Here is a 12,031-nt window from a genome sequence, read left to right as displayed (position 1 = left end):
CGCCACCTAGTTAAAAATTAAAAAGCAAAAAATTAGGTGTTTTCATCACAATATCTCTGGCTGACAAGGTCAAAACTGCACGAAATTAAAAGTGTAGGATCATTATGACACCCTCCGAATGCATGCCAAGTTTTGTGTACTTTCGTTCATGGGGGGCCTTACAATAAAATAATTTATGTGTACATTTAGTGACGTACACCAACAAGGCTACTCTGCGAGTGATAAAGTTGTATGAAGCCTATCTGTAGGCCTACACGTCAAAAATATACCTGTGGTTACACGGCAAATATTTACTTCTGGTTAGCACACGTAAAAATATTACATCTGTACACGTAAAATGTTTGCGTGTGGAGACGTAATGTTTTTACACCTGCAGGCATTTCGTTATTAGACGTTTTGACCCTGTTTGCATGCCATATTATTGAGGTGCCAAATGGCGTCATATAATTCCAACGTATGATTGAACATTTAAATTATATTGTGATAAATGTAGTAGGCCTGAAGCAATAGAGAAAATAAAGTTTCCAAATCATGATATTTTTAGCTTAACAGTATTAATTAGGTCTCTGGAGAAATAAGTTAAATTAACATTTAATGTGATAAACTTAATCAGCTGTTTTAGTTAAACATGGCCAATAGATGCATTCTTTTTCTTTTTGCAGTTGGAAAACTGAAAATGCAGAGCAATGAACTGGACATGTACCCCACTCTCCTCTGGGAGGCGCTACAGGACTCTCTGCACCCGAACTTATTAACTTATTAACAACCATAACTTATTATTTTTTACAGTGTAGGTATTGAATAATTACATAAAGCTGCTTAGCTTACATAGTGCACAGCATGCAGCTATCCTCTCACTATGTGTTTCTTTGCAACCTGACACCTGAGTCGGGTCTCTGCATGTTTGCAATGACTGACATGTATACTGAAAACGGATCCATTCATGGTCTCTCTCTCTTTCTCTCTCTCTCTCTAGGACTTTACTTTTCACTGCCTCTCCCTTATTGGTTGATATTTTGTGAAGTGTGAAGTGAGCTAGAGGAAGGAACCAGGAACGTCTGCCAGTCTAGATTTTATGCTTTACAAAACCTTGTACAATCTGCAACCATGGCTGACCTGGTCCGTGAGAACATCAAATTCATGTCCCTCTTCTTCAAGAGCAAGGATGTGATGATCTTCAATGGGCTCGTTGCCCTGGGAACGGTCGGCGGACAGACGGCCTACAACACCTTTGCCTTCAGCTGCCCGTGTTCCACGGCACGGAACTACCTGTACGGCCTGACAGCCATAGGCGTGCCCGCTCTGGCCCTCTTCCTTGTGGGGGTGATGCTGAACCACAACACGTGGGACATCCTGTCCGAGTGTCGCTTGAGAAGGTGCCGGAAGCTCTCGGGGGTGGCCGTGTTCGCGCTGCTGGCCTCCATCGTGGAACGGGCGGCAGTGGCCCCCATCACCTGGATGGTGCTGTCGCTGCTCAGGGGCGAGGCGTACGTCTGCGCCCTGAGTGAGTTTGTGGACCCGGCGTCCATTAAGGATTTCCCCAGTAACTACTCGGATGTGCACGAAATCATGGCTGGCTTTCCATGCCAGCATGTTCCTGTGGAGCTGTTACATTTCTGGAATGTGATTGGAAGGAGACTACGGTACGAGTCTCAGGTATAGTAGTTTGCCAAACTCAGTAGGCCTAATATTCACGCAGTGACCATAACTTCATGTTTGTAACACTGACTCTGTCCCTACTTAAAACCTCTTGATTTTTGTGGCATGTCTGTTAAACTAATGGTGAGAAGTCTTTGGGTTTTTTGTTTGTAATTGTTGTTATTGAATCTAAACAAATTTTCCTTACACCACTTGTGGGAGGCAGAGATCATCAAAAGTGATTGAATTTATTTTTAACTCTAAGTGGTCAGCAACTTCTTTCAGTTATCTAACTTCTCATTTGCATGAGTAAAGTGGGACTGTTCTAAATACAGACATGATAATTTGACATCGAACAGCCCTGACACTGAGTTAACCCACTGGATCACTTGCATGTATATTAACAGTATTATTTGTTTTACTGTAGTGTAGACTCAAGAACTGCTCCCTTGATAATATCTTAGCGGTAACGGAAACACCAGTTTCCTCTTAAAGGTGTGATTTGCCATTTTGTTGCTTCCAAACGAGTGAATTGTGATGTAATTCTGTAGATGTAAAATACTATTTTCAGGGTGTTCAATAGTTGGTATCAAATTTAGTCAGGCAATAAAAATGGCAGAAATGTGGCATTATCGGACCTTAGCAAGCATGTGCACATCAAAGGGGGCTTGAGCCCCTGCCCTTTTTTCCTGGAGTGCTTTAAAAATAATTAAACATAAAATCCTGTTGGAGCACAGCTTCCCGGATAAGAAAATATTGATTGAACAAAAACAACACAACAATTAAATGTCAGAAGATTAGGTTTTGTTGATGTTGGATTAGTAGAGTGGCCATTTCCATAACACCAAAAAGGAGGACACTTTTTGCTATATTTAGTGATGCAAGAATAATTACATAAGGCACTGGTGTAGGCCTACTCTAAACTACAATACAATTTTGTTCATGATAACGATGGTATCATGATACAGTGATTCTACTCTTCATTGCAATTATTCACTGCAAGACAATTTGATCTATGATATATCATGATGATGTATGTGTAACAGAAGAAGGGAAAAATATTCCTGGAAAGGAACAAAAAGTGTTCACAGTATTTGTATTTAATACATTGGGGCGTCTGTTTCAAAAAATGACCAGATGAACCTGCCTTGCAAAGTGCACAGTGCCACAAAGCATAGGCCTAACATTTCTGGACTGAAAATGAGCAAATTAAGTTCACATGAAAATAAATAAACAAATAAATGAATGGCAAAAACACACATGTCCCTATAATAAACTAAATGAAATGAACATCTTAAATAGGCAAGGTTGGGTTGGGTAAGCTAGGGTAAACAATGGTGATTTCCAAATGGTAAAAGTACCAATACCTTGATGAAATATTACTCAAGTACAAGTTAAAATACCGATCTGAAAATGTACTCAAGTAAAAGTAAAAAGTAGTTAATTTAAAATATAAAAAATCCTCATAGTAATGCATGGGGTTAGTTTGTAACGCCAATATGGCAGTTGTCTACACATATCACAACCCTTCCGCGGCAAAACGTCGACATGTGAATACATTGAGCCAATCATGTGGTGTGTTGTAAAATACATTGAGCCAATCATGTGGTGTGCTGTGAAGACATCATGCCAATCATCTGTTGTGATCTCGCTGCTGGAGCAAGATTGGTGTCGTAAAGCCTTACGCACATGCATTTCTGCCGAAATAGATGCACGATAAGTGCCCAAAAAGTGTTGCAATATGGCCGCCGAGTGGAGGTACTTGCCTGATAAGGACGTTGAGAAATGAAGATCTATGTGAAAAATCACCGGAGTTCTCCTTTAAGTTTGAGCAGTAGTTGATTTTCAAAGTTAGTTGCACTCATCCTTGGGTCGCTTTGCAGTGAACAGTAATCCAGCACAACTGAAAAGCTCCTCACAGCCAGCTGAGGCAGGCAGGCCAATGTTGAGTTGCAGAGAGTTTTTTTATATTTGGAAACGAGCAGAAGGTTCAGCAGATTAAAAGGCGTCGAACTGGGGGGTTCGAACGGGAAAGTGGGAAGTATAGGGCCCCAATGGAGGAGAGGGCCCGTGAAAAGTGGAATACAGGGGGCACAACATTTTCACCAGGCATTAGTAATAACTCAGGTAATCCACACATAAAAAATCCAAACTCCATAAGTAGAGTCATGTAATGAAGTGGAATAACACAAGGAAGGCAAGGAAAGGGAATAAGAGAATTTTTTAAGCCTTAGGGGAAGGCCCAGGAGAAATGTTTTGGCCTGGGGGGAGGGCCGAGGGAAATAATTTTTTCCTGATCCATGATATTTTTTTTTTCGTTTTCGATATTTTAAAAGGTTTGTAGGCCAAAACATGACTCACGTCTCTTTGACAGAGTGGGCGAGTCCAAAAAGTCGCAACCCTACCTGAATCTCCCACAACCCTCTTTAAAGGTCAGAGGTTACGCTTGTTTCACTTTACTGGCGAATCGTAGCCCTTGATGAAGTCACATGAGCTGCAATAAAGTTTGGGAACGTAGTAAACAAATTGGCAGCATCTTTGTGGATATTCGGTGATGAAAAATTAGCATTTATACCTTAATATGAGACTGTATGCTCATTTGTACTTAGCCTAGGCAGAACTTTTGCAAGATGAAGATCACACAAGTCACCAGGTATACCGGTGTTGTGTGCCTACTGGTTTCCTTGCGCGTGCTCGCGTTGCTCACCACAGCTGCAGGAGTTGTCAAACATTCACAAGCAAGATGTTTTAGACGGATTTGAAGTCGCATTTCATATCTCATGATCATTACACTACAACCACTCATACAATACATGTAAAATAATGGCTATAATTTGCACACTTTATAGCATTAAAATGAATTCAAACCTGCAATAAATACGCACACCTATGAACCAGACCAACCTATTCAGCGCATTATCTCTTTGAGCCACTCCAATTAGCTGAACACCGTCATCAAATCACCTATTAATTAACCACGCAAGCAACATTTTGTCTTGCATTAGGTGACACAAATGGTATTGCCTTTATCTTATAACTCCTTGTCTGAGCGACTACCAGGCCTATGGTTTTGAAAAGTCAAATGTTCCCTGACAAAGACATTCGAAAATTAAGAATGTTTATTGACTTGAAAAATACGCTAATTTTTCCAACTACCCTTCATTCAACCCTTGAAGACATCGCGGTCTGGTGCGCTAAAATGTAGATCGTTTCTTCTGTCTCTTCCTACCATTTAATTTCTAAGATTTTAGGTCTACTAGACCTACAATAACGTCATCACCAAATACATCTTTTATTTTATCTATATCTGATATTCTATTATATCTTGTATTTGATCAACCACAAAGAGTATACTGTGCACAGTGCACTGACGGCCGTAGCAGCCTAAGGTAACCGGTTGTTTTAGATCAAGGGCAACCACTTGTTTCAAATAGCCTGGACAACATGTTACCTGGGTGTTGCCTACGTTATTAATGGATGGTAGCCTACAATAGTTAATTGTATCGCGTAACAGCCAGGTATTAGTTGGCTCAAGGAGTAGGGAATCAGGCTGGAGAAAGACATACATGTTGCTTTTGCGGGATTGAATCCAGTTTAATGCTAGTTTTCAAAACATATATTTTTTTACATGTCTTTTGTCCGAGTGGCTGTAATGTAGCCTAGCACGCGTGGTGTTAGAAAGGCCATTGGCTGCGCTGAAGATTCTGAGCTTGCGCTTACATCCTCACGTTTTCGCGGGAAGCTCAGTGTCCACGCGTCCACGTATGGAGCAGTTCAGTTAGTGAGAGCTGCTGCCAGTCAGTTTGCAACGGACGTTTGGCTCGACGTTTCACCATGAAATGACACTTTATTCACCTTCTACAGTCATTTTCTGTTCCTTGTGTGCGTCATTGAAGATTTGTGAGTATTTTTTGTCCTGTTTTAGTGTCCAGATGTTTGGTAGTTTAGTCCGTTTGAGAGTGTGATTTTGCCAGCTTTAACAGTGAATGTAGAGTAATGTAGAGCCTTCTAGAATGTTCCTATGACTTCGTTTGTGATTTGTAGTGCCTTATATTGATGTCGGATCCCTTAATTGTCATTTGGAATGTGTTAATTGCCGTCTTTTGTGTTAGTATAGCGAAATACCGTTGCGTGTTTTACTGTGGAGATTTTCGCGCCTTTAATAGCCTGTTTAATGGGCGCCCTTGTAATGCGTAATTACCACGAGTTTGCCAGTAGTTGGCCGTGTTTCCCCAGTGTATAGCAGTCATGTAGATTTTCCCTATGGAAGCTGTTCATGCCTTAAATAACTAGACTGAATGCCTTTATTTCAGTAATTGTTTATTGATGCAGAGTTTGTATTTTCTGCTCCCTTCCTTTCTTAGACCACACATATTTGTAACCAACTGTAGAAAGCCTATTTGAATTATGCAACTGAATAATAATTAAGAAGAATTATCATCTGATTGACCCTGCATATTACTGTGCTGCCTTCAAGTTAATTAAAGCCCCTTAAACTGCATTTTGGACTCAGTGGCGTTCTTACCAACGCACCAGGAAGACACCATACCATCCAACCAGCACCTATACAGTCCACCCATCTAATCACCTAATACCTAAACCCTCCTTAACACATGGTGTATATATGAAAAGCAACTTCAAACCGCCTAATACAACTTGTTTGTGAATGTCTGACAACTGCTGCAGGCGCAAGGAAACCAGTAGGTGGAGAAACCAGAAGGCACACAACACCGGTATGTGAGTTCAAGCAATCTTTATTATTTTTATGTAGCAAAAACTGGTAGAAAAAGGCCCACTCTGATATTATTCTTAACCACACATAAAACGGCATGTTTTCCCCTTGTTGTTCTCTATGATTCCGAAGCATATAGCCATTGTAGAGATCGGCGCTGCGTGTGTACCCGTGTGTGTATGTGTGCTTATGACATTTGCTGTCTTTTTAACCTTGTAAACCAGTTTTATTTGATTCACGTAGGGGTGAGAGCCTAGGAGAATTTTTTTGAGCCGGGGGAAAAAAAAAATTGACCAGTGGGGAGGGCCAGGCAGAAAATTTTTAACCGGATCGTCTGGCGACCGGCCCCCCTCCCCCACCCGCTAAATATCGTACAGTCCCTAATTACTGAAAAAACAAAAATAAGCGTTCAATACTTATTTCCACCATATATTTATTTTATCTGAATATTTTAACTTCCAAATGTCAAAATGAATGTCAGACGAAATGTAAAGTTTGACTGACTGTATTTTGTATACAAAACATAGTGAAAACTGTCTAAGGTCAATCTAACTCTCCCTTGCTAAAGAGCTAAATGGTTTAGTCCGCCTGCACGATTCATAAGGTAGTCTATCTTTTGTTTTTACTGTAGTTGAGCGTCGCTAGTAGTGGACCGCTAATTGTTGTGCTGCTGGTGCAATGTCTTTCTTCAAGAAAGCCAAGTCAGGTTACTAAAAACAAAGGCCAAAACAGGAAAAAGAAAGACATCAAAATGAGGGGAAACAACTGCTAATAGGCCTAAACTTCTTTCCAAAGAAAGGTGAGCACAAACGTCAAAACACGAAATCCCATGGTGTTTGCTTGAATATCTCCGCAATCATTGGTGCTATTGAGACAACCCATTGGAATAGCGGAAAATACACTTTCATAGGTTAGGCTAATCTGATGCATCTCGTGATCCAGCTCCATCTCCATCAATTTCAGAAAGACTGCATGGCGCCAGCTTGATTCATGTCCTGTTGTAGGCTACATGCTGATCATTATCACTGGGCTAGTGCAGTGTTTCCCAAACTTTTTTTCTGGGGACCCACTTTTTAAAAATGACAGACCATCGCGACCCATTTCACCACCAATATTGTTTTAGGCCACAGGATCTCCAACTGTTCTATGCCTTTCAACCATACATTGCTATAGCCTAGGATCTAGATAGATAGATCCTGCTTTGAACACGGTTGTGTTGCATTTTGAGCACCATCAGCGTGAGAAGTTGGAAATGACTACTGAAAAGATTGGGGAAATTTCGGATGTTGCGCAGTCGTCATTCGTCTGCATAGTAAGTTGTTCCTGTATTTCTAAAAAAAAAATGTTGTAGGCTACGTTGCGTTGCAGACAAATGGGTCCATAACACTGTGGACGTCAATTCTGATGTAAACAGCAAATAACTCAAGTCGTTATATTGTATTGTTGTCTTATATTATATTGTATAGTCGTTATATCAGAACAAGAGGCTTTTGCGCAATAGCCGGAAGAATGCGCCTTTACTTTGGAGTTAGCGAGGTGGAAAACGAGAGGAATAATGTTTAAAATGTCCATTTAAATTGTAGCCTAATATAATGCACTGTTGTGCATTTTAAATCAGAAATAAGAATGTGAGGAGGAGGTTGCTAACTTTAAAGATTGCATCTAAAATCGAAACTATCTACATGCAAATTGAATGGCCTTATGTCCGGTCTATGGATGTCTGCTTTAGTTGACAGCATGGTCTAGATTTTAATCGGTAAAGTTATCTGTGGTATCTGATGGTATCTGTTAATGTTCGTGCAAATAGGCGGATTCATGTCCCTTGTAGTTTGCAACTGCGAGGTGGCATGGCGCCCCACAGAACGGTTTCATTTTGAGGGGTAGATATCCATGCTCTGGCACCCCCTCTGCGATGCGTTCGTCCCCCAGTTTCATGCGCCAGTTTCATGAGCTTTTATGACAAAACCGTGACTGTTACCTTTCCTGGTATCAAATGACAATGGTATCAGTTAGGCCTATAAGACAACTAGGGTGACCAGATGAGATTGGCTGAAATTCGGGACGCTTTTTTTTCGCCGGGGGGGGGGGGGGGGTGTAGGCCTACATAGACTATTATAAAAGATAATGAATTTTCAAACCTGTACCAAAACACATTTTTATTCAAACATCAAGTCTGCCTCAAAATACAACAGAGAAATCACGAACTCAAAATGTCATTGTGGGAAAAAAAAAACAATGCGTAACAGTGCAAATCAGACCTCTCGCGGTGTTGGCACAGTGTAGGTTGTTGTTAGCATGTAGTCTAACATCTGCCTCCCCTCCGTGAGAAACACCAAACTCTCTTCTACACTTTGCAGAATGCTTTCATCTCGTCGCTTAAGGCGTTGTCAATCCACGGGTACCTCCCCACCCACTCCTCCCGGTACCTGCATAGACGCTTTTACTTTTTAGCGGCGTGTTGGGGTTCCGGTACATCAGCCATGTCAAGGAATGAATAAAAATGAGCTAAAATCAGTGCATATTCGCGCCTAATTATAGAACGTCAAAAAAGAAACAAAGTAGCTGGGGCTGCATCCAGACACTTAGCAATAGCTGCCGTCGGGGGCTGCATGCAGTCGACTCAACCTCTCTACGGACAGTTTTTAATGTTTATCAGAAAATAACTATAGGCCTACTCAGTATTCTGATTGAGTATAATTTTCGGGACGATTAGGGCCGGATTCGGGATTCGGGATAAACGCTTAGATTTCGGGACTGTCCAGAATTGCTCAGGACGTCTGGTCACCCTAACTAAACACAACATAAATTGTGCTGGCGACCCAAATAAAATCTCCTGCGACCCACCCGTGGGTCGCGACCCAGACTTTGGGAAACACTGGGCTAGTGGTTTAGGGCGCGATTTTTTTTCTCTCCCTTTCTGTTTTCGTTAGTCTTCACTTTTTTTTTACTCAAGTAACGGATGGGATTTTTGATGTAGCGAAGTACAGTACCGATTTTATAAACTACTTTAAAAAAATACAAAATACACAGAAAAACTACTCAATACAGTAACGTGAGTAAATGTATTTCGTTACTTTCCACCTCTGGAGATTTCTACCATAACACTATTTGTAACATTCAACTATCTCCTCCCGATCTGCTAGCTCTCCATTCTCGGACTATGTAAAAATTCCAGGGGGGTATTCAAAGTACGTGGTTTAGTGACAAACCTGGGTAAGTTAACGTAAAGGGTAAGCCTCCTAATAGAAGAGCTGTATGGCCTCATTCTCCTAACAAAACAATGGCATAGGGCTCTTGTTGTAGAAGGTTTCCCCACTTATTCTGAGTTAACTTGCCCAGGTTTGTCACTAAACCACGTACTTGGAATACCCCCCTGGTCTTCTTACACAGCCTTGGCTCCATGAACTCAAAACAAACAAAGTGAGGGGAGCCTGTCCTCCAAACAACCATCAGCCGTGGCCTACTGGTTAGGACTTTAGACTTGTAACCAAAGGGTTGCCGGTTTGTGCAAGGCACTTAACCCCTCACTGCTCCCCGTGTGCCGCTGTAGCAGGCAGCTCACTGCGTCGGGATTAGTGTGTGCTTCACCTCACTGTGTTCACTGTGTGCTGAATGTGTTTCACTAATTCACGGATTGGGATAAATGCAGATACCAAATTTTCCCTTACTTTACTTATACAATAACAAAACACTGTGTGTAGTTTCTTGGAGACCACTGAAGGAAAGAGTGAGTTACCTCTCTGGGGTGATTTGTTTGCTCTTTTGTTCAGATATGATGAAAGCTGTTTTGGATAAAAGTGTCTGCTAGGAAACATAAACATAAACAAACATCATCCGACATCTTAAAGGGAAAATCTGTCTATCATTAAGGGAAAGTTGGCATTTCCAGAAAGTTACAGTAATTTCTTTTACTTTAAGAGAAATGGAAAAATGTTTAGGCAAGCAGTAACAATCCCTGTTGTTAGTGAGGTTGTTGAGCTTGTGAAATACATAATATTATGGCCTTTTTGCCTAACAGTCTCTGACTTGATAGAACCCAGTAATATAATAATTTCCCAATATGGTACCAATAATGTAAAGTCCATTAATGTTATGCAATATGCAGTATTGCTTGTGTGTGTGTGTGTCTATATTTGTGTATTTGAGTGTCTGTCATTGCCCTACAGTTGCTGGGTTGGATACTGGTGGGCTTTGTGTCCCTCTCTGTGTTCCTGATGCTGTGCCTCAGGCGCTGCTGCTCTCCCCTGGGCTACCAGCAGGAGGCGTACTGGTCCCACTTCCGCTCCCAAGAGAGCCAAGTCTTCCAGCGCACCATGGATGCCCACGCGCACATCCAGGCCATCCGCAACGTGCGCAGCTTCTTCGGCTTTGTGGCCCTGGACAAGGACGAGCAGGAGCTTCTGGAAAGCGTGGCCGACGTCAAGGCTGAGGTCCCCAGCCTGGAGTGGAACCGCATCACAGGGGTGTACCTATACCAGGAGAACCAGGGAGCGCCCCTCTACAGCCGCCTCCACAAGTGGTCCAACTACAAACTGCAGAACAACATCGAGGCTATGGAGAAAGACTTTTGCTAAGAGAGACCAGTTACTTAAGTTTCTCTTGAAACATACACACATTCTGGAATCTACTAGTACTAGTTCTTGTTTTCTGTTCCTGTACTTGACTTCCTCTTTAAAGTCAGTCAGTAACCATAGAGAAAGACACATCCTTATGGCAACTGCACCTTCGTTTGATATACAACTGCAGTATGAAAGATGTTGAAGATGATTGCATGTTGTGTGATTAATTTCAGCATGGAATGAAATATTTCAGACTAAAGATAGACGCACAAAACCAATCTCTTGTGGCCTTCTCATGCAGCCCTATTAGGACATTGGCCATTTCCTCCATTTATGATTGTAATGGCGAGTCAATCTATAAAAGAACAAGACCAGGGGTGGACTGGGACCAAAAATCGGCCCTGGCATATTTGGCCCAAGCAGCCCTCAAATCGGTCGGGCACACCTAATTAAATACAAAATCTTTGCATTACCCTTAAATATGTTAAATATATATTTTCAACTGTCATGGAGCATTGAAAAGCACTGATCAGAGGTAGCCATGGAGTACATGATCTCCATATTCAAGTAGCCTAGGCTATACAAGCAATTATTAAGAGAAGAGAAGAGTTTCTGCTTGAATTCAAAGTATCATTTCAAATTATTTAATAGGCTACATTTAAACTATACAATGCTCAACTGACAGCAGCACCAAACAGTTACTGAATTTGCCTATGTGTAAAGAGCTAAATTACTTAGATTGTAGTAGACGTTAATCACTGTAAGACAACTGAAACAACACAAAATAAATAGGGCTGTTGCTGGAAATATTTAATTCCTGTAGGCTATACTACATTGCTGGTACATTTTGGAACATTATAGCTACATTAACTAATTAACTTTAATGTCTTCCAGTAGCCTATCTTACAGGTTACCGTATATTAGTTGGCTTGTGCATGAATATGACTATGATGTTTTGTAGCCTACATTTCCGTCAGTCTACAGCACGGTAGGAATTTCACGGAGGCCACGACGGCCATGGCCGTCGTAGCCCCTTGCGTTGGCCGTGAGGCCCCTTTGAAAATCAGAGGTTTACAGGCCACGGTGGCCTTGGTGTCCCCTT

General features: G+C 41.5%; 1 protein-coding gene across 1 annotated transcript; it reads left to right on the top strand.

Moving 5' to 3' along the window:
- Nucleotides 1-1,092: 1,092 nt before the first annotated feature.
- LOC121685180 (calcium homeostasis modulator protein 2-like) lies at nucleotides 1,093-11,137 on the top strand. The gene is made up of 2 exons (XM_042065553.1): nucleotides 1,093-1,656; nucleotides 10,537-11,137. The coding sequence occupies exons 1-2, from the start codon at nucleotides 1,108-1,110 to the stop codon at nucleotides 10,942-10,944; spliced, it is 957 nt and encodes a 318-aa protein (XP_041921487.1). The 5' UTR covers nucleotides 1,093-1,107; the 3' UTR covers nucleotides 10,945-11,137.
- The last annotated feature ends 894 nt before the right edge of the window (nucleotides 11,138-12,031 follow it).

This window comes from Alosa sapidissima, chromosome 16 (assembly GCF_018492685.1).
Source record: "Alosa sapidissima isolate fAloSap1 chromosome 16, fAloSap1.pri, whole genome shotgun sequence".
Classification (NCBI taxonomy): domain Eukaryota; kingdom Metazoa; phylum Chordata; class Actinopteri; order Clupeiformes; family Clupeidae; genus Alosa; species Alosa sapidissima.
This window is presented reverse-complemented; position numbering and strand designations above follow the sequence as displayed.

What these genes read in the sequence shown, in the direction of transcription:
- LOC121685180 (XM_042065553.1), top strand. Translation starts at nt 1,108, where the DNA reads ATGGCTGACCTGGTCCGTGAGAACATCAAATTCATGTCCCTCTTCTTC. An exon ending in GACTACGGTACGAGTCTCAG is followed by an intron (nt 1,657 to 10,536) that starts GTATAGTAGTTT and finishes ATTGCCCTACAG; the next exon opens with TTGCTGGGTTGGATACTGGT.